At 52.5% G+C, this 22,871-nt stretch overlaps 1 protein-coding gene across 1 annotated transcript in view; it reads left to right on the top strand.

Annotated features, from left to right (window-relative positions):
• Window positions 1-22,871, top strand: part of TMPRSS9 (transmembrane protease, serine 9) — a 33,544-nt gene that overhangs the window by 9,331 nt on the left and 1,342 nt on the right. The window contains exons 6-16 of the mRNA XM_008580819.1: window positions 1,291-1,404; window positions 4,188-4,359; window positions 5,843-6,117; window positions 8,145-8,281; window positions 10,931-11,249; window positions 12,769-12,940; window positions 13,377-13,648; window positions 14,287-14,423; window positions 18,173-18,575; window positions 21,944-22,115; window positions 22,671-22,868. Coding sequence (XP_008579041.1) covers window positions 1,291-1,404; window positions 4,188-4,359; window positions 5,843-6,117; window positions 8,145-8,281; window positions 10,931-11,249; window positions 12,769-12,940; window positions 13,377-13,648; window positions 14,287-14,423; window positions 18,173-18,575; window positions 21,944-22,115; window positions 22,671-22,868 — 2,371 coding nt within the window. The remainder of the gene's footprint in view (window positions 1-1,290; window positions 1,405-4,187; window positions 4,360-5,842; window positions 6,118-8,144; window positions 8,282-10,930; window positions 11,250-12,768; window positions 12,941-13,376; window positions 13,649-14,286; window positions 14,424-18,172; window positions 18,576-21,943; window positions 22,116-22,670; window positions 22,869-22,871) is intronic.

A 22,871-nucleotide genomic window follows, 5' to 3' on the forward strand; every position in this document is an offset into this window, starting at 1 on the left:
TTTTTGTCCTTTTTACTGACCGGTAACGGGATCGCAACCCTCGGTGTTGCACTCGCACCGTGCTCAGCCAGTGAGCGGGAACCGGTCTGTATGTGGGATCTGAACCCTTGGCGGGAGCGCCGCCGCGCTCCCAAGGGGCGCACTGTACCAGTGCGCCACCGGGCCAGCCCTGAAAAGTCATTTTTTTTTCCTTTTTGTCCTTTTTACTGACCGGTAACGGGATCGCAACCCTCGGTGTTGCACTCGCACCGTGCTCAGCCAGTGAGCGGGAACCGGTCTGTATGTGGGATCTGAACCCTTGGCGGGAGCGCCGCAGCGCTCCCAAGCGGCGCACTGTAGCAGTGCGCCACCGGGCCGGCCCAGCCGGTCATCTTTTAAAAAAAAAAAAAAAAAAATGACTTTTCAGGGCTGGCCCGGTGGCGCACTGGAGAGTGCGCCGCTTGGGAGTGTGGCGGCACTCCCACCAAGGGTTCGGATCCCATGTGGAGACCGGTTCCCGCTCACTGGCTGAGCACGGTGCGGGTGCAACACCGAGGGTTGCGATCCCGTTACCGGTCAGTAAAAAGGACAAAAAGGAAAAAAAAATGACTTTTCAAATGAACACAATGTGGTCCATCCACACAGCGGAATATTATTCAGCCATAAAAAGGAAGGAAATCCTGGCACGTGCTATGACATGGATGAACCCTGAGGACATTGTGTTCACTGAAATAAGCCAGACACACAAGGACAAACACTGTGTGATTCCACTCACAGGCAGTCCGTAGAGTCGTCAGATCCACAGGGACAGAAAGTAGAATGGGGGTGCCAGGGGCTGGGGAGGGGGCTGAGGACTGTTTAATGGGGACAGGTTTCAGATTGGGAAGATGAGAAAGTTCTGGAGATGATGGTGGTGATGGCTGCACAGCCATGTGAACGTGCTTAATGCCACTGAGCTGTGCACCTGAACATGGCTAGGATGGTAAATTTTGTTATGTGTATTTTACTATAATTTTTAAAATTGAATTTTACCTATATCTTACTTTTTAAAAGCATAGCTACTAGAACATCTGAAAGCATACACGTGGCTCACATACGTTTCTCTGCTCAGCCCTGGCTCCAGTGCTAACTGACATCCTTGTGTTATGTCTCTGTACTAACTGCAAGAAAGTTATCTCAGAAATACTCACAGACAAGCAAATATGTAAGGGATGTTTTCCATGCTCTGGAGGGTCTAAGTGGAGAGTGGTATCTCGCTGAGACTGGGAATGGCAGAGTGAGATCAGGAACGTGGTTCTTCTCTGTCCTCAGGCCGCTGTCCAGGGAATTCCTTTTCCTGCGGGAATAGCCAGTGTGTGACCAAAGTGAACCCAGAGTGTGATGACAGAGTAGACTGCTCCGATGGATCCGACGAGGTGCACTGTGGTCAGTCTGCCTGTCTGGCTTTCTCTCCAGTCCTTGTCCCCTTGCTAGGGTCAGCTGCTAGCTCTGCTCTCTGGCTCACAGTGTACATCACATGTGGGCACATGGAGAGTGGGGCACTTACTGGAGTGGGCAGAGAAAAGGGAGGGGACACTGTGGTGTGGGGGAGAAACACGAGCAAAAAGCAGAAAAGGAAAAGAACAGGGTGTGTGGCACGGAGAGTCCTTAGGGTGAGTTGGGAAGAGAAATCAGGCTGAAAAGGTAGATTCTGGCCAAGCTGTAGAAAGCCACAAATACCAGCAACTGGAGCTCTGTCCTGTAGGTAGTGGGGAGTTGCTGAAGGGATTCAAGCAGGTGAAGTAGACAATTAAAATGCTGTAAGAGTTGTTAACATTTTTCTAGTGATGCTAGCCTCTGCAATAAGGTAAGAACAGTAATGTAAGTATTGAAAAGGATGACGGAAAACTTTCATAAGTTGCAGGAGAAGTAATTGTCTATCTAAAATGAATCAATAAGGCTGGACAGTTAGCTTACTAGGGGGAGTGTGGTGCTGGTAACACCAAGGTCAAAGGTTTGGATCCCTGAAGTGGCCAGCCCCCCAAAAATAAAAAAGTGAATCAATAAATTGACTGAAAAGCTATTCAAAATAAGGTATTAAATATACCTCAATATCCTCTCTCCAATAATGAGGAGAGGATAAAATAAATGTCAATATATAGATCAGTACAAGTATCAATACATTGTTTTGCTTTATACAAGTTATTATTTTATTTATTTATTTTTTTAAAGATGACCAGTAAGGGGATCTTAACCCTTGACTTGGTGTTGTCAGCACCAGGCTCTCCCAAGTGAGCCATGGGCCGGCCCTTATACAAGTTATTACAGATTAGAAGATACAATGGAAAAATCCCACTCGTGATCAGTAGCAGCAACAAAATAAAATGTCAAGGACTAAACTTATGTGTCGTGCCTGTAATAATAATCATGTAATAAAACTTTACTGCAGGACATAAAAGTAGACTGAGCAGAGACACGCCATCCTATACAAACATGTACATATGAGAACTTTGCACTTGCAAAATACATCGTAAAGGAGACATTCATAGAGTCCGGATGTGGAGAATGACAGGAGCATGGGGGTAAGGGGTCCTTGATGTACTGAAGTTGGCCACTGTGGTTGGGGCTCCCCAAGCCCAGCTTCAGGTTCCATGATTCACTAGAAGGACTCACAGACCTCGGAAAAGCTGTTATGCTCATGGTTATAGCTTCTTACAGTTCAAGGAAAAGATGAAATCAGAGTCCAGGAGAGACCAGGCATGAGCGTCCATTTGTCCTCTGCCAGTGGAGTTGTGTGGACAGTGCTTATGCCTCCCAGGGACCACCTGCAACTACACACACCAAGTATTGCCCACCAGGAAAGCTCACCCACACCTTGGTGTCCAGGGTTTTGATGGGGGTTGGTCATTTTATGTTGTACCTGCAGAGCTGACTTTAGTGTATTAGTTTCCTGGGGCTGCTGTAACAAAGATCCCCACACTGGGGGGTGTAAACAACAGAAATTTACTGACTTATCGTTCTGGAGGCCAGAAGTTTGAGATCAAGACAGGGCAGGGCTGGCTCCTGCTGAGGCTGATTGAGAATCTGTCCCAGGCCTCTCGCCAGCTCCTGGTGGCTGTGGCAATCCTTGGCTTGCAGAAGCATCACCCCGATCTCTGCCCCCGTCTTCACATTGTGTTCTCCCTGTGTGCGTGTCTGTGTCCAAATCTCCCCTTTTTATAAGAACAACAGCTATTGGATTAGTGCCCACCCTACTCCAGCACAACCCCATCTTAACTAATTCCACGTGCAATGACACTATTTCCAAATACAGTCACATTCACATGTGCTGAGGGGTTAGGATTTGGGGGGCGGGGACACAATTCACCTTGTAACAGTCTCCTGCCCCTCCCAGTACCATGTGGCCCAAGGTCCCCACCAAAAGTCACATTGTTAGCCTACACTCTCTGGAGTGGTCTAAGGGCCCAGGTAAATAAAGACAATGTTATCAGGCTGGATATTCTAAGTGCTTAGAGATTTCCTTCCAGGAGTTAAACAGGGGCCAGCCCTTTCTTTGAAATGTGCAGGGTTTGGACAACTCAGGCCTGCTGGGTCAGCCCTTTACTGCATGGGCACATTTGCTGAAACTGAGATGTCACAGGAGGGGTCAGTGGGGGAAAGAGAAGGGAAATGTCCACCAGGCAGCTACAAACCCAAGAAAGCGGGAACCTGGCTCTTCGGTTGCTGAGTCTGCACAACTCAGATTAAAGTCGAAAGTGTGGGTGAGGTTCCTGCCTGGCACTGAGCACATGGTCATGAACAGTGTGACAGGCTGGCTGCTGCGCTGAGCTGGTTAGAGTGTGGTGCTGGTAACAGCAGGGTCCAGGGTTTGATCCCTGTACCAGCCCACGAAATCACAACAACGAAAACCACACACAAAACCCACAAAACAAGCAGAACCAGTATGACAAAGCGTAACATGTCGACTTCGCACTCAGGGCAGAGGAAAGTTTCCTGGACGGAGACCTTTCTCTGCTGCCAGGTGGTGCGAGTGACCGTGGGTGTTGGACCTGCAGGCCTGGATGGCAGGAGAGACAGGGGGACCCTGAGAGGGTGGGGAAGGCCATGCGGGCGCACGTGGCATCTTACTGGACTTGGGGGCCATAGTGAGTGACTGAGACGGGCGTGCCGGGAGCGGGGCCAGCGGCCCTGCCTGCTCAGCGGCCCGGGCATGATCTGGTGCCTTCCAGAGTGCGGCGCGCGGCCCGCCCGGAGCTCGGCCGGCAGGATCGTGGGCGGCCTGGAGGCGTCCCCGGGCGAGTTTCCTTGGCAAGTCAGCCTTCGCGAGAACAGAGAGCACTTCTGCGGGGCCACCGTCATCGGCGCCAGGTGGCTTGTGTCTGCCGCCCACTGCTTCAGCGAGTAAGTCCCCTGCTCCGGGTCCCACGTGGCCCTGGGGCTCAGGCCACAGCCACGTCTTCCTCCCGCCTTCCCTCCCTGTCTGGGGACACCGCACCTCCCGGTGTCCTCGGAGCCCCTTGGAACTCTTTATTTCCTTCCTTCCTTTCAAATCGGAATGCGTCCTTTCTAAAATTTATTTTTTTAATTATGATAAAATACACACAACATAAAATTCACCATCTGAACCCTGTTTAGTGCACAGCTCAGCGGCATTAAGCACATTCACGTGGCTGTGCAGCCGTCACCACCATCATCTCCAGAACTTTCTCATCTTCCCAAACTGAAACTCTGTCCCCATTAAACACTCACCCCCCGTCCCCCTCCCCAGCCCCTGGCACCCCCCATTCTACTTTCTGTCTCTGTGGATCTCACGACTCTAGGGACCTCCTGTGAGTGGATCACACACTGTCCCTGTGTGACTGGCTTATGTCACCGAGCACAATGTCCTCAAGGTCCATCCACGTGGTAGCACGTCAGGATTTCCTTCCTTTTTAAGGCTCAATCCTATTGCACTGAGCAGAGGGACCACGTTGTGTGTCTCCATCCGTCTGTCGATGGACACGGTTGTTTCTGCCTTTTGGCTGTTGTGGCTCACGCTGCTGTGAGCCTGGGTGTACAAACACCTGTTTGAGTCTGTTTTCGATTCCTTCAATGCATACGCAGGAGTGCAGCTGCTGTGCCACACGGTAATTTGATATTCCACTTTTTGAGGAGCTGCCACTTTTCCAGTGGTACACAGCGGTTCTGATGTCTCCACATCCTCACAAGCACTTGTGATTTTCTGTCTTTTGACAACAGTCATCCTAATGGGCGTGAGGCAGTAGCTCACTGTGCTTTTGATTTGCATTTACCCCGGTAATCATATTTTGTTGACGCTGTGTTCATTGTCTATATTTTTTGCATTCATTTTGATTTTTTGAAAACATTGCATTGCTGTGCGCTTTATCCTGATGACCAAGATTTTGGGCGCTCCTTAAATTTTGCACCCAAGGCTAGCGCCTGGTTCTTCTCACCCCAATCCCAGCCCTGTCATATCCTGTCTTTGTTTAAAATGTTTCTACTTCACGCACCGTGGATTCTTCCACACTTGTGATTTTTTTTTCCTTTTTGTCTTTTTTCATGACCCGCAACGGATCGCAACCCTCAGTGTCGCACCTGTACCGGACCGAGACCGGCAATGGGATCGCAACCCTCGGTGTTGCGCCCGCACCTCGCTCAGCCAGTGAGCGGCCAGTCTGTACGTGGGATCCGAACCCTCGGCGGATCCCACTGTAGCAGTGCGCCACCGGGCCGGCCCGTGATTTTTTATTACATTGCTATTAATCTGGATCACTGAGTTTGGGGACACCCCCTTAAATTCTGCACCTGAGGCCAGTGCCTGGCCAGCCTCCCCCTACGGCCCTGACCCTGGGTGGGCATCTGAGCTGTGGCTTGGCCCCCACAGATTCCAAGACCTGACGGAGTGGGTGGCCTACGTGGGCACAACCTACCTCACCGGCTTGGAGGCCAGCACCGTGCGGGCCCGGGTGGCCCAGGTCATCAAGCACCCGTTCTACAACTCGGACACCGCCGACTTCGACGTGGCGGTGCTGGAGCTGGCCAGCCCCCTGCCCTTCGGCAGGTACATCCAGCCCGCGTGCCTCCCGGCCACCACACACATCTTCCCGCCCGGCAAGAAGTGTCTGATCTCCGGCTGGGGCTACCTCAAGGAGGACTTCCGTAAGCATTTCCCTACCGGGGGACCGAGCAGAGGCCTCCCCACCCAGGCGGGCAGGGGGCAAAACACAGCCACTCCTGATTCACAGACTCTGTGTGTGCAAATTTGACGACTTGCTGAAACTTATTTGCAACCCCCGAGTCAATGTGCGTGGGGTCAGTCACAGACATGCACAGAGCAGTGGAAGTTTTATTTTCCGACATGCACGTTCCCAGCTGAGGCGGAACTAGGCCACGCTCTGCCTACTTGTTTCTTTAGTTTATTTATATTTTTTATTGTTTTTTTGGTAATTTTCTTTTTGTTGTTTTTATTCTTTTTTTCCCCTCTTGTTTCAGCTCATTTCGTGAACATGTGTCCTTATTGCAGTGTCTATTGTGTTAAATGTACAAGTTTTAAACTTTAACTGGCAAAAAGGGCTGGCTGTTTAGCTCTTTTGGAAGAGCGTGGTGTTGACAGCACCAAGGTCAAGGGTTCAGATCCCTGTACTGGCCACCCATACAAAAAATAAAAATTTTTTTTAACTGAAAAAATATTTTTTACTTAGTTTGAGCAAAGAAAAACAAAACAAAGAGCAAACATGATCCGCGAGTCAGGGAGCCCTCCGAAGCAGAGCAGGTTCAGGGAACTGCAACCAATCGTGTGACCTGACAGCATTTGCAGGAAACGGAAGTGCAGTGTCGCAACTACTGGTTATAGCCTCATTGGTTAATTGGTTACAGAACCTCCTGCAGTTAACTAAGGCTCAGCTACTACAGTTAAATTCCATATTGGTTTGGTCTGTTAGGCTTAATGCAGGAGCCTAGTCCAAAAAAATAGCCTCCCCCAAATTTTATTTAATATTTGAGGACCACTTTTCTGGGACATTTTTGTGCCTTTTTTTTTTTTTTTGGCGATTGCACTGTTTAAAATAACCCCTGGGCTGGCCAGTTAGCTCAGTTGGTTAGAGCAGGACAGTAACACCAAGGTCCAGTGCTCAATCCCTGTACTGGCCAGCCACCAAAAAGAAAAAAATAAAGTAAAATAAAATAACCTCCGAGCATAATGTTGAGGTGCTGGGTTGCATTCCTGAGCACGACGAGGCTGTGCTGAGCCTCCCGGAGGAAGGACGTGTGTCAGAGAAGCTTCGTTCAGGCGCGAGTGACAGCGCGGCGGCCATGAGCTCGGTGTGAACAGATCAACAGTAGATACTCGACAAGGCGTCTTTAAACAGAAACGTGCATGAAGTGAGGTCATGTGTTGATCAGTTGATGAAAATGCGACCAGAGGCTCACAGGGACCTAACCCTCTGTAGCCCCTAAGAGCGATGGTCAGTGTTCGCTAATTCCACGTCCTCAGTGACTTTGTAGAACAGAACGACCGCAAATAATGGGAACCCATTGCAATTCGATGGTGCTAAGTCTGGGAAGGAAACAACAGGACGCTGCAGGAAAAATGAGTAGGGGCTGGGGCTGGCTGGTGAGCTCAGTTGGTTAGAGCGCGGCTTGGTGACACCAAGGTCAAGGGTTCGGATCCCTGTACCATCCAGCTGCCCCAAAATAATAAGTAAGAAAAGATAAAGTTTAGCAAGGATGGTGCTTGCTGCTGTGTGGGAACAGATTTCAGCAGGGCAGGACTAGAGTCAACAGCAGAACAGGGAGGGAACAGGCAAGGGTGATGGCCGCCCAGCCCAGCGGTGAGAGGTGGGCAGATTCTGGGTGTATTTGGGTGTTGAGCTGATTGATTCTGAGAGAAAGAAGATGCCAGGCTGACTCTGAGTTTGGGGCCTGAGAAATAAAGCAGGCTGAGGACCAAGCAGTTTGGGGAATGGGTGTAAAGTCTGATGCTCTTAGGTGTCCGGGGGGGCGGTTACCAGGGGGCATCTGGGGCATGTTAACCCTTTGCTAGCTTCTCATCTGGGTGCAGCTAGCAGCCCCATTTGCTGCTGGGGAAACTGAGGCTTGGAGAAGGGACATCCTTTTAGCCTCCTGGCTCAGGATGGCTGCCAGGGCTCCGGCACTCTCACTCTGCTTTTCTCTCCCTGTCGGGGCAGTGGTGAAGCCAGAGGTGCTGCAGAAAGCCACCGTGGAGCTGCTGGACCAGGACCTGTGTGCCGACCTGTACGGCCACTCACTCACAGACAGGATGGTGTGTGCTGGCTACCTGGATGGGAAGGTGGACTCCTGCCAGGTGAGCCCCCGCACCCAGACAACGCCCCGCCCGAGGCTGGCTGGGAAGGGCCCCCAGGTTTCCACCCCGTTGCTCCCCTCCAGGTCCCCTCTCACCAGAAAAATGCACAAGCGGACACAATGAGTGTGAATGCTGAGGGCTGCGCAGAGGCACAGAGACGGAGAGAGAGAGAAATTGCTCAGTTTGTTCCTTTCTGCTTTATAGCTGTGTGGCTTGTTGTCGCAACTACAGATAAGACCTTTTTTCTTTTTTTTTTTTTCCTCTTTGTCTTTTTTCGTGACCGGTAACGGGATCACAACCCTCGGCGTCATGCCTGCACCGCACTCAACCAGTGAGCAGACGGGTCTCTATATGGGATCCGAACCCTCGGCGGGAGCGCCGCCCTCTACCGAGTGCGCCACCGGGCCGGCCCGATGAGACCTTTTTTCTACGACACCTGACTAACTCTTCAGCAATGTTCATTCTGCTACTCAGTGCTCGCATTTGGATCTTGTGTCAACAATGACAGTTTTGTTTTCAAGGAGTGTCACTGCTTCTTCCTTCAGCCACCGTCTGTCTGGCAGGGTCCTGCTCTTGTGGCACGAATGCCGTTTCTTCCCCGTTCCTCTGAGGAACGTAATAAGCTCCTGGGGTGGTCGTGCGATACTCTAGGGTTTGGGTTAATTATATTTCAGGCAAATATAACTTATTCTGTTTTCTTTTGTCGTCGTCGTTTTTAATTTCAAGGATCCCTCGAACGCTGGTTGATCCTTGATGCGATCTCACATCCGCTGTGCACTTCCTCTGGTGGGAGGTCCTCAGCAGCTTGTACTCCAGGACGGGATGTCCCCTGTCTAGGGGCCAAAGACCTCCCTGTCTTGCTGACCCCTTGCTGATCCCCAAACCCCTTTTTCTACCCCAATTTCTTGGGCTCCAGCACTCAGGCTGGGCGGCTCCTCCCCTCTGCAGGCCTTCCATGCCTTCACGGCTTCCGGCCCCCCCCCCCGGGACCGTCCCGCGTCATCACGGGCACGGCTGTGGACCCCTTTCTGTTCTACTTTTTCATCGTACGTGTTTGTTGGGTACAGCTCATTGTTTCAGTACATCCACGGCTGTACAAGGATCTAATCGGAACAGTTAGCTGGGTGGGGACACGGGTATCATCACAATCTGCAGTAATGGACGTGCTGCCAGGATGGATCTGGCCATCACATCTTAGGCACGAGTGGTGACAATTTGCTTTGTACCCCATGAATATTCATAACCAATAAAAACAAAACAAAACATTTAAAAAAAGAATCCTTAGCCCACGTCGCAGCCACACATTTATCATTTCTTTGTGGTCGCGGCACTCCAGACCCCCTTTTCTGGCTATCTTGAAATACACATTATCAGCTGTCGTCACCCCAGGGCACCAGAATTTGCTCGTCCTATCTAAGCGTAACTTTGTAACCTTGTACCCGTCACCAGCCTTTCCCCATCCCCCGTCCCCCTGGCCTTTCCCTGCCTCTGGTAATCACTGTTCTACTTTCTATTTCTCTTTTTAATTTATTTTTCTTGATTGACCCATGATGTAGATAATCATGGTGCACAGTGTGGCAACGGGGACACATTCACACTGTGCGCAGTGATCATGTCAAGGTGCCTGGCATCTCCATCGCCTCAAACATTTGTCACCTCTGTGTTGGGGACGTTTGACGTCACCTTGACGAGCTCTGCAGAGAGACACAGGACTTTGCTGTTAACAGAGGAGACTGTATTGCTAGGGAACCCTGGGTCCCATCCTCTCTCTACCACGTTGTACCCACTGACCACCCACCACTGCCAGTCTCCAGAACCGCCGCTCCTCTCTCGACCTCTACGAGATCAACCTTTTTAGCTTCCACGTATGACGTGTGGTTGCTTCTCTCTCGGTGCCTGGCTTATTTCACTCAACATACTTTTCTCCGGGCTCATCCATGTTGCTGCATTCTTTTTCCTGGCTCAGTACTATTCCACTGTGTATATATACGTTTTCTTTAATGGACTCTCTTCTTTTTAGTTTATATCTTTGCTCTCATTTCTAAGGCCTGGTGGGTGGGGGAAAAAAGGCAGGGAGACTGTTAGATGTGCTCAAGTTACCATAGCGAAACCAGAACCTGGAGAAAATGTTGGGAAATAATAAGAAAGAGCTTGTGTTTAAGAATGTGAGGGACCAGGTGAGCTGGGTGCGGACGGAAGACAAAGGACAGAAAGACAGGACGAGTCAGAGCAGGTCAGGCACTTTGGGGGAAACGCTGCAGCTGCCGGTGAGACATCCGGAGGCTCCAGCAGGGCAGCTGTACTGTCAGCCTAAGCAAGCGGTGACATTATCAAAGATCTACTGGGCTGAAGACGGGAGGGGATGTTGTTTACTTGGGTCAGGTCTCACACTGCCAGTGGTAGACCTGGAAGAGATCTTAGAGATCCCATAGTCCGACTGTCTTGTTTTGCTTTTGGTTTTTTCCCACAGAAAGGGAAACTGAAGTTCTGAGATGTGAACTATCAGCCCACGCTTGCTCTGTGAGCTCGTGTGGACAGGGATCACAGGCGTCTTGGTGCAGGGCTCCTTTGATCTTGCAGCTCTGGCTTGTGGACTGGCTGCTGCCGGGAAGCCCCAACCTATCCCGGCGGTGTGCCTTTGTTTCCTAGGGTGACTCAGGAGGCCCCCTGGTCTGTGAGGAGCCCTCCGGCAGGTTCTTTCTGGCTGGCATCGTGAGCTGGGGAATTGGTTGTGCAGAAGCCCGGCGTCCGGGGGTCTATGCCCGGGTCACCAGGCTGCGTGACTGGATCCTGGAGGTGACCACCACAGCAGGCACACCTCTGGCCCCCACCGTGGCTCCTTCCCCCACCGCCCGCAGCACTGCCTGGCCCACCAACCCCGAGAGCCCTGCGGTCAACACCCCCACCAAACCCACGCTGGCCCCCAGCACTGCGCCTCTTGACTTGGTCACCGCTCCTAAGCCACAAGGTATTTTCCAGGAAGACAGGTAGAAGTTGATATCCACTCTTGTGCAGGGTCAGAGATCGATTTGTCCTGGCTTCCTGAAGCACTTGGTGGAAGAGAGATTGGTGACTGATTAGTGACGTCCGTCTGAGCACAGGCACAGATGAAGGTCACAGACTGTCCATCCTTCAGATTTGCATTATTTATTATTTTTTCTGGTGGCCGGCACAGGGATCTGAACCCTCGACCTTGGTGTTATAACACTGAGCCTGAACCAACTGAGCTGACCGGCCAGCCCCGTCATCCTGATGATTAACGCTATATAGATTGTCCATGTTCCTCCAAAACTATTTACAAGTATACAAGGGAACTTCAAAAAGTTCACCATCCTTCAGATTTGCATTATTTATTATTTTTTCTGGTGGCCGGCACAGGGATCTGAACCCTTGACCTTGGTGTTATAACACTGAGCCTGAACCAACTGAGCTGAGCGGCCAGCCCCGTCATCCTGATGATTAACGCTATATAGATTGTCCATGTTCCTCCAAAACTATTTACAAGTATACAAGGGAACTTCAAAAAGTTCACGGGAAGATCAGTATTATCTTTCACTTCTATTTTTCCATGAACTTTTTGAAATAGCCTCAGATTAAGAAAGAGAGAAATCAAGGGACCGGCAGGTTAGGTCAGTTGGTCAGAACGTGGCGCTGATGACAGCAAGGACTGGGCTTTGATCCCTGTACCGGCCACACAAAAAAGGGAAGGAATCAGGCTGTGCCCGGGCTGTTCACGACACGTGGGTGACGCCGGCTCGAAGGATCGGGAGGCCTCCCAGGCCCCGCTCCCTGTGCCTTCCGCCCTGTCCCTCGCAGGGGAAACCTTGCTCTCTGAAATCTGTCACAAACACTGCTGTTTTGAATCAGACCAGGAAAAATGAGATGCCCCATCCTTACCCCCATTCACGTTGACCCAGAGAAGCGACCTCAGTCTACAGCCTGCGTGCAGAGCTCCGGATTCGGGGCTCCGGCAGAACATTCTACGTCTGTCTTCGTGGTTTCCAGTCTGAGCCGAGACCTGAAGTTGACCCCATTACACGTGGCCCCGCTTGGATGAGAGCCGAGAAAAAGCTTCTTGTCAGTCTCACCTACTCCCCGCCCTGTCCCCCAAGCCCACAATAACCTGACTCTTCTTTTTGGGGAGCCCTCCCAGGGGTCTTCTGGTGTGCAGACCCCTGGTTGCAATGAGCCTGTAAACCTGACTTTGTGGGCTGCAGGTCTGTGCGTGGGGTCTTAGGCTGATGGGGCCAGGACACCATACAATTTTTTGCTTGCCTTTTCCATTTATACCCCCAGCGGTGCCACACCCCTGCCGTGAGGCCTCAGGCAAGCTGCTGACACCCCGAAGCCTCAGTTGCTTCATCTGTACAATGGGGCTAGTCATTGCACCTGCCCTGGGCCTGTGTCCTGAGGCGCCTCTGGGCCCAGGGTGCTCGTGTTCCGAGCAGGGGAAGATGCCCAGACTCCCCTCTCTTCTCCCCTCCCAGAGTGTGGGGCCAGACCTGCGATGGAGAAGCCCACCAGGATTGTGGGCGGGTTTGGAGCCGCCTCGGGGGAGGTGCCCTGGCAGGTCAGCCTGAAGGAAGGTTCCCGGCACTTCTGTGGAGCCACCGTGGTGGGTGACCGCTGGCTGCTGTCTGCCGCCCACTGCTTCAACCAGTAAGGCCTCCCATGTCAGGAGCCAGCTCCTCACCCCTCAGATCCTCACACAGTCACACCCCTGTCCCTGCTGGGGCCGCCGCGTGGGCCACAGCCCAGAAGCCTTCCTCCTCTGGTCGGAGTGATGGCAAATGAGACAGGAGGAGCCCCCGGGAGGATGGGGCTTGGTGCAAGCCGGCGCCGAGGCTTGAAGGATACACGGGGCCTGACCCAGTGCAGGGGCAGGGCAGCGGGCTCCTGTCCCCGGGGCGTGACACCCAGGTTGCACTTAGAGATTCACAAAGCCTTGGGGGTCTGTTGCAGACAAAGACGCTGAACTCCCAAGGGTCCCCCAGCCCTGAGGCCCCCTCCTCCTGGTGTCCCTGGAGTGTCTCCCTGGGGAAGGCGGGCATGGGCGGTGGGCCGGCAGGCACATCTGAGGCCCCTGTCTTGGCAGCACGAAGGTGGAGCAGGTGCGGGCCCAGCTGGGCACCGCGTCCCTCCTGGGCGCTGGTGGGAGCCCGGTGAAGATGGGGCTCCGCAGGGTGGTCCTGCACCCCCTCTATAACCCCGGCATCCTGGACTTCGATGTGGCCGTCCTGGAGCTGGCCAGCCCCCTGGTCTTCAACAAGTACATCCAGCCCGTCTGCCTCCCCCTGGCCATCCAGAAATTCCCCGTGGGCCGGAAGTGCACGATCTCCGGATGGGGTAACACGCAGGAGGGAAACGGTGAGCTCGCTGAGGGAATCGTGGCTTTGTCTCCTGGGCCTGGTCAGGGACGGGGTGGGCCCTAAGCCAGCCTGACTGCATCGTTTGTGTCTGGTGCCACTGTCTGCGTGCTGTTCACCTCCCCTTTACGCCATGGTGCCAAATCCCACCCAGCGCCTGTTGGTATAAATAAAGTTTTATTGGCACCCAGCCACACTCACTCATTTACAGTGTCTCTGGCTGCTTTCCTGCTACACCAGCAGAGTTGAATAGTCTCATCAGAGACTGTCTGGCCCGTAAAGCCAAAATTATTTCACTCTCTGGCCCTTTATAGGAAAGTTTGCCGACCCTTGTGCTATACCATTCAGAACCCCCTACCCGCAAGGGTTAACACTTCCTTTGAAGCTTCAGAATGGCCTTTCTGCAGGTTATCCAAAGCACTAGGGCCCCAGCCACGTGGGGACAGTGGCGAGATGCCAGGGCTCCAACATGGGAATCCTCGCTGTGTGACTTTGTGTAATTTCTGCAGCTGCGTGAGCCTCGATTTCCCTGTAGGACGGGGATAGTGCCTCCGTCTCTGGGTTGTTATCAGACCTAAACTGGGTATGGTTTCGTGATCGCTCTGTAAGGGGCACTTTGGGGCTCTCCTTTTCTGGTAGCTACCAAGCCTGATGTCCTGCAGAAGGCGTCCGTGGGCATCATAGACCAGAAGACGTGCAGTGCGCTCTACAACTTCTCCCTCACAGACCGCATGATCTGTGCAGGGTTTCTGGAAGGCAAAGTCGATTCCTGCCAGGTAAGCGTTCAAGGGCGGACATGGGGCAGGATGTAGATAAAAAACGCCTACACCTTTCAACCAACAATTCTCCGTGTACGGGTCTGGATTTCTCAAGACAGAAGGGAACGAATTTTCAGTGTAGCGAAGTTTGAATAGTGAAGACCTGGAGACACCCCAAATTGTTCATCAATAGGACACAGGTTAAAGAAATTATATTCCAAACAGAAGATGGGGCAGCAGTTAAAAAGTATGTGACAGATCTATATAAAACATGCACCTGCCGATTGGAAAAGATGTACGGTATATATTAACTGAAAAGAGCTCATCACAGATTAGTCTGTGAATAACCACACTGTCCAACAGAGTAGCTGGTGAACCCCTGAAATGCAGCTGATCCATTTTCAGGGGGAAAACTGCTCCAGAACATACACAGGCTAGTGAACCCTGACATGAAAGCCAAAGAAACACATAGGAAAAGAAAACTATAGGCCAGTCTCACAAGCACAGGTGCAGAAACCCTTCCTAAGACATTAGCCAGTGAAATCCAGTGGTGTATGAAAAGGAAAGTGTGTCACAGCGCAGGCGAGTTGATATCATAAAAGCGGTTCAACACGGGAACGTCCATTCACGTTCTTTCTTACATGAGTCGGGTGAAGGGGATGAACAGAATCATCTTCAAAACCTCAGGGTAAAGCATCCGATAATTTTTAACAACCATCTGTAAAGAAAATTTTTTAAAAAATGTAACCCCCCCCCCCCCCTTGGGCCGGCCCGTGGCTCACTCGGGAGAGTGTGGTGCTGATAACACCAAGGCCCTGGGGTCGGATCCCATATAGGGATGGCCGGTTCGCTCACTGGCTGAGCGTGGTGTTGACAACACCAAGTTAAGGGTTAAGACCCCCTTTCCCGTCATGTTTAAAAAAAAAAAAAAATGTAACCCCCCCCCCCCCCTTGGGCCGGCCCGTGGCTCACTCGGGAGAGTGTGGTGCTGATAACACCAAGGCCCTGGGGTCGGATCCCATATAGGGATGGCCGGTTCGCTCACTGGCTGAGCGTGGTGTTGACAACACCAAGTTAAGGGTTAAGATCCCCTTACCCGTCATCTTTAAAAAAAAAAAAAAAAAAATGTAACCCCACGAAAGATTTATAACAGAAGCAAACGTCATGCTTCATGGTGAAACAAAAGTTCTCCATCCAAAACGAGGGTGTCTGTGCTGCCAAGGACATCGGTACGAACGCAGGGAGTCTAGGAAAGAGAAAGGAGGTACGAGGGTTTCACTTTACTTTGGTGGCTGGCCAGTTTGGGGAGCTGGACCCTTGACCTTGGTGTTACAAGGCTGTGCACTAACCAACTAAGCTAACCGGCCAGCCTGAGAATTTTAAAAATGGAAAAAAATGTAACTTTCAGACAATATGATTGTCTATCAAAAGAAAAAAAAAATCAAAGAATCAACTAAGAAACTATTAGTACTCAGAGTTCAGTAACAAGATCGTCATGCAAAAGTCAATGACATTTCTTTTCCCAGCAACAGTTAATGTCATAGGAGAAACGAATCGTGTTTATAATGGTAAAAACATCTGTCAGGTGTCTAAGAACAGACAAACTTAACAAAGTGTGTTCAAGATCTTCATGGAGGGCTGGCTGGTGGGCTCATGTGGTTAGAGCGTCCAGCTGATAACACCAAGGTCCAGGGTTCGATCCTTGTATGGCCAGCCACCAAAAAAAAATTTTAAAAATCAGAAAAAAAGATCTTCATGGAGAAAATTATAAAATTATGAAGAAAACAAAAAGGTCTGAATAAAAGAAGAAATAGACCATATTCATGGATAGGAAGACTCAATATTATGAAGATCTATTTCTCCCCAAATTACTTCTGTAAATCAGTGTGATTCCAGTCAAAATTCCAATAGCATTTTGCCATAGAACTTGATGAGCTCGTTTTAAAATGCATACAGCATTTAAGTCAGGATAATTCTGATCAAGAAGAATCAGGGGGATTTTCACTGCTAGGCATGAAGACATAAAAGAACCCCAAACAAACAGAAAGTATCAGTGGTCTATTTCTGCATTAACAACCACCCCCGAAGCTGAGTGGCTTGAAACAACAGTTGTTTATTTGGTTTATGAATCTGCACCTTGGGAGGGGCTCAGCAGGGGTTTGGTTCTGCTCCACCCAGCATCAGCTCAGGTGACTCACCTGAGGCCCACAGGGGTCGACTTTCAAGATGCTGCACTCACATGGCCAGCAAATCAGTGCTGGTGGTCGCCGGGAGTCTAGCCAGGGCTGCGAACTTGAGGCTGAAGTTATCCTCCTTGTGGCTGCTTGGACTTCCTCACAACATGGTAGCTGCCTTCCAAGCACGGGCCTCCTGAGAGGACAGGCAGAAGCTGAGTCATGGCTCATGACTGCGCCTGGAAAGTCACAGAGTCACTTCTCCTGTGGCCACCAGCGTGCCCATGTCCATGTGGAGAAGACATAGACCCCCCACTTCTTGGTGAAAGAGTATCAAAAAATCACATGGTAAGAAGAGCCTTTGAGATGGGATGTATTCTCGTAGCGATCTCTGGAAAATAGTCTCCCTCACAAAGTAATGAAACCAAAGGCAAGAACAAAACCCAGACAAACTAAAAAGGAAACTGGAGAGTAAAAGAGCATCTGCCCCCAAGACTATGATAACTGACATTAGAGAGATAAGATAACTGCATCCATGAAACAAGAACAGGATGCCGTGAGGGGCTAGTCAGAGGTTGAGAGAGAACTCTCAAGGGAAGGGGGAAGCCCTCAAAATAAGAGTTGCAGATAAAATCTTTCATAAAGTATTGGCTACAGCGCAGCCTTATAACACCAAGTTCGAGGGTTCAGATCCCCATACTGGCCAGCCACCAAAGAAGAAAACATCTTTCATAAAGTAGAGCAGAAACAGATAGTCGATGCCTCGAGAAGAGATAAGAATATTCTGGACTGATAAGCTCAGTCCAGGGAACCTCAGCATCCAGATAAAAGAAGTTCCAGAAAGATAAAGGCAGGGGTAAGATTATCAAAGAACTAAGAAACTTGCCAGAGCTGATGGAAGTGAGCCTGCAAGTGCCCAACATAAACAACAAAAACACATCATCAAATTCTTGCTCACAGGACGGTCAAAAGAGCCAGGACTCACGATGGCATCAGACTCAATGCTAACACTCGAAGTCAAAGGTCACTATTACATCAAAATAGAGGTGACAGATAGAACGCCTGTTGGCAAATCCCTGCAGCGGGAACCTAACCAGCCCAGCTTCTGGAACCAGACTGCTAAATTCAGGTCTTGGCTCGACCTTATCCTAGCTGTGTGACCTCAGGCAAGTTATTCAACCTCTCTGGGCCTCAGATTCTCAACTGCGAAATGGAGATCATAGCAATATTTATCTTCTGGGATTATTGTGAGAATAGTGCTTTGCATAGAGGTGTTTTTTTTCTATATGTGCATTCTATTTATTTTTATATCTGATAACATTTAATAGAATAAATAATAGATACATTTATTATATCTATTATTCTATATATAAATGGTTGATTCATAATAGCTAACTTATCTTGAAAACAATGTTGAATGATTAAAGCAAGTCGCAAAATGTTACCTGTAACATATTTACATAAAATTTAAAAATAACAAAATTTTAAATAATGCCTGGTGGGTCCCACCTCCTTGTGAGAACTCAGGAGGGCCTGTCATTGGCCTGCAGAGGGTACCCCAATGGTCAAGCAGCCCTTTCCTTCTTTTTTTAGGGTGACTCTGGGGGTCCCCTGGCCTGCGAGGAGACCCCTGGTGTGTTTTATCTGGCCGGGATTGTGAGCTGGGGGGTTGGCTGTGCTCAGGCCAAGAAACCCGGCGTGTACACACGAATTACCAGGCTGAAGGGCTGGATCCTGGAGACCATGTCCTCAGACCACCTCCCCATGCCTCCCCCCTTGACCACAAGGACACCGGCCGCCACCACCAGTCATCCCCCCAGGACAATGGCTGGTCTCACAGTCCCAGGGGTCACCACCAGCCGACACACCCCTGGGTCCACCAGCAGGTCGACTGGCCAACCTGCTAACACGACCTTATCTGCCATAAGCACCACCGCTAGGGGCCAGACGCCACTTCCAGACACCCGGGAGCCTACCACGCATTCCCAGCTACCAGGTACAGGGGAATTGGAGGGACGCGTGGGGTGGAGGACACCCGTGTTAATGAGCTTGCGCTGCCATAACCAATACCACAGACTGCGGGGCTTGACCAGCAGAATGCGTCGTCTCACAGTCCTGAAACCTGGAAGTCCACGATCAAGGTGGGCAGGTGCTGGCTCCTCCTGAGGCCTCCCTCCTTGGCATGTACATACCGTCTTCTCCCCGTGTCCTCACATGGTCGTCCCTCTGTGTATGTCTGTGTCCTAATCTCTTCTCACAAGGACACCAGTCAGACTGGATCAGGGCCCACCCTAACGACCTCGTTTTACTTTAATGACCTCTTTATGCAGGGGACAGCTTGGCTCAGCCCTGCCCACCATCACTGGGAGCCCTCACTTAATGATCTCTTTAAAGGCCCTATCCCCAAATACAGTGACATTCTCAGGTCCTGGGGGTTAGCGCTTCAACATGTGAGTGGGCGGTGGGGCACATGTCCTGACAGCCACAGACACAGGCAAATTGGCCAGATGTACCTTGTCTCGTGGCAAAGGCCTTGTCCTGCGGTCTTCTCCCATCTTAAGGAAACTCCTCTGGAGTATGGGAAGTCCACGGTGGGGAGAGGGGCGTCTCCATCGTGGGGTGACCTTTCATCCAGCCCACATTCACGGCGCCCTGCTCTGTGCTGGGAGCAGCAGGGAAGTCGTGGCTCAGGTGGTGGGTGCGCAAGGTCTGGGCAAGCAGTGAGGCACGCAGAGAGACCACAGAGAGCAGCTGGGCGTTGGCAGGGTGGCGGCTGATCCCAAAGGCTACCGTTTGGGGCCTGAAAGGGGACGTCACATGCCCCGCTACACTCAGGCGGCTGCTGACGTGCCTTAAACTCAGCAGGCAGTCGCTGGCCCGTAGACAGAGATGCGAATAGAGAATGTGTCTGTGCCATCTTTCCACTCCCATCTTCCATGCGGAGCTAATTTTTATTAAGTATTAATCAGAACTACGAAACGGCTGTATTTGGGGGTCAAAAATCATAGCCCCGTCCAACAGAGGCAGTTCCACGAGGCTCGGGCTAATGGATGCATAAGCAGACCCCACCTGCCGCATCCTGGGAACTAAAGGGTAAAAGCAGCGACAGGTGAACCCCCCTGCCTAGTGAACCCCCCGTCTTGATTAGGAGGGACAGAAGGACCACCCAAGCAGAACTGGGCGGGTCTCCCCTACTGGGGCTCCCCCAGAGGGGACCGGCTCTCAGCAGCAGGAGCTGGAGGTCTATCCACCTTACTTCTTCCCGTGATTTCCCCAGAATTCCCAGCCATGACACCCCTCTGCACAGACGCTGAGTGAGGGGCATTTCTCTGAAGCCCTGCACCCCTCCGGTCATTTCTGCCCCATCTCATCATAAATGTCCCTCTCTGGGCCTCCACATCCTTTCTTCTAGCTCAGGGATGGGCGGAGTGTACAGAAGTTGGGGAAGCCACTCATAATTGCGTTGTCCTATCACAGCCATCAGGACGTGTCACAAGGGCGGTTTTCTCTTTTCCGCGTCTGCACGTTTATACAGCACTCCGGCCCCATCAGACTGAGACCACCGGGCACAGACCCACGTCTGACAACCTTTGCACACCAGGAGAACTGTGGGGTGGCTCAATAAACAGTCGGGTTATTATGGGGTTGGTTTGGGGACAGACTGGGATATAGCCATTGGCTCAAAGCCAAGCAGGGCCATATGTGAAGGGGTCAGTGTCAGGCCTGGACTGCGAAGCGGTCCTGGGTCCTGTCTCCTTGGGGACCACAGAGATAAGACGTCTGTGGAAAGTTGGGTCCTTTATCAGAAGCCCTGCACCTGCCTTAGATCCTTCCGGCGAAAGGGGGACATTTCATCCCGACTGATGTGAGTTCTAACAGCAAAAGGTCTGTTTCTCAGCCAGTTATAAAGCAGCGCCGGCTCAGACAGGGCGTGGCTCACGCCCCGAGCTGAGCCATGTCCTAGGGAGAAAGGGTGTTGCTCACTGACCCTTAATCCGTTTCTGTTGCTTATAACAGAATACCTGAAACTGGGTAATTTATAAGGAAATTGAATGTATTGCTTACAGTTTTGGAGACTGGGAAGTCCAAAGTCCAGGGAACACATCTGGTGAGGGCCTTTTTAGATGGTGACTCTACAGTGACGCAGGGTGTGACACAGTGAAATGGCAGAAGGAGACAGAGAGAGACACTAACTCCCTCACTGGCTGTCCTTTTAAAGCCACCGGAACCACGCCATGACCACCATCAAGCCATCAATGGATGAATCTGTTCACTAGGGCAGCTCCTCACGATCTCATCAGCTCTGCAAGGCCCCACCTCTCACTGACCATAACAGGATTTCCCACCCGCTTCATGCTGTCAGTGGGGGCTAAGCCTCCAGGAGCTCTGGGGGGACATCCGGCCCACAGCACAGACGCGGCAGCTTGGCCTTATCTGGTCTGGCCCCCCGGCCTGGGCTGACTTTCACTTTTGCAATTATGGTAGCCTGGCAGTTCTTAATCTGGGGCCCCTGAAATGGGAGGAGGGTTCTGTGTGGAGGTGGCATCTTCCAAGGAGAGCGGCTGTGTCTTCCATTGGATCCCCCAAGGCCACCTGGTCTTGGGGGAGATACAATGGTGCCCAGGAGGCTCGTGTCTGCCCGGGATACAAGGCTCCAGGCGGCGGGGGCTGTTGGCAACTCGGCAGTCAGCCTCACGAACCTGCCCCCTTTACTCCTTTTGGGTGGGCACACTGAGCCCCTTCCTTGCCTGTCAGTCTCTGCATGTGCTAAGACTGGGACAGAAAGGCATTTCCCAAACCTGGAGGGCAGGAAATTCCACTGGGTGGTGGGAGAGAGGGCTGGGGTAGGGGGCTGGCCCCCAGAAGGAAAATGCCCTGCAGGAATTATCAGGTGGGTACCTGAGTCCCCCCACAATGGGTGATCATGGTGTTCCCTGAGCACCCCTTGAAGTCAACCACGTGTCTGTCCCATACTGTGTTCTGAGGATGTGCTTGGCACTGCCTGATGGTGGGGGGGGGAGGGGGATCCCGCTGGGGGTGGGAAGGTCGCAGCCTGGAGGAAATAACAGGGAAAGATCCTGGTAAACAGTGCCAGGGAGGGCATCTGGGAAGCCCTGCCAGAGCAGGAGCTTGTGAGACCCGCGGGGCCTCCGGGACAGCCACACCCAGCATGTGCAAAGGCCCTGGGGCAGGAGGAGAGAAATTCCTCCCAGCAGGGGAAGAATCGCGACTCCAAAGCTGAGTTTATAGGAAATAAACTTGGATGCGTTTCAAACTTTGCCTGAGAAGAGCGGGGAGGAGGCTAGTTTGTAGACCCGGGGGCCGCCGCTCTCCCGCCCACCGCCCACCCCTGGCTCTCCCCAGACTGCGGCCTGGCGCCCGCAGCGGCGCTGACCAGGATCGTGGGCGGCAGCGCTGCAGGCCGCGGGGAGTGGCCGTGGCAGGTGAGCCTGTGGCTGCGGCGCCGGGAACACCGTTGCGGGGCCGTGCTGGTGGCCGAGAGGTGGCTGCTGTCGGCGGCGCACTGCTTCGACGTGTGAGTCCACAACGGCCCCAGGCGCCCCCGTCCCGTGTGGGTGGTTTGCGCCTCCCACGCCCACAATGCCGTCCCCGCCCCACGCAGCCCTCCCTGCCCATCCGCCACCCAGAGCCTGACCCCACGGGGCTGGCGGGACAAGCCCTTAGGGGACATGTGGGTCGCTTCCCCCTTCAGCGCTCCCTTCTCAGACTTGGCTACGGCCCCAAGGCCACCCAGTAGAAAGCGCCCCCCAGGGCCCAGGCCCCTTCCGACGGGGCGCCCGCCCTCCGGAGGGGATGCCCCAGTTCAGGGCTCGGCCCGAGATTCCCCTTCAGAGCACTAACGGCAGGTGGCCGTGGCACGGCTTGGGGTGACACTCGGTGCCCGGTGGATGGGCCGGGCGCATCCCAGGAGCGGGTTCCCTCGCTGTCCCCTCCCTGCGGGAGGAACGGACGACTCTGGCCGCATTTCCCACGAGCAGTCAGGAACCCTACCCAGGGTCCCTAGCCGGCCACTGGGGGGACAGCGCAAGGGCAGGGATCTGGACTGAGCCTGTCCTGGCGCGCCCCGCAGCTACGGGGACCCCAAGCAGTGGGTGGCCTTCCTGGGCACGCCGTTCCTGAGCGGCGCCGAGGGGCAGGTGGAGCGCGTGGCGCGCATCTACAGGCACCCGTTCTACAACCTGTACACGCTCGACTACGACGTGGCGCTGCTCGAGTTGGCGGGGCCCGTGCGCCGCAGCCGCCTGGTGCGGCCCATCTGCCTGCCCGAGCC

The sequence above is a fragment of the Galeopterus variegatus genome, unplaced genomic scaffold (genome assembly GCF_000696425.1).
Source record: "Galeopterus variegatus unplaced genomic scaffold, G_variegatus-3.0.2 Scaffold2165, whole genome shotgun sequence".
NCBI lineage: Eukaryota > Metazoa > Chordata > Mammalia > Dermoptera > Cynocephalidae > Galeopterus > Galeopterus variegatus.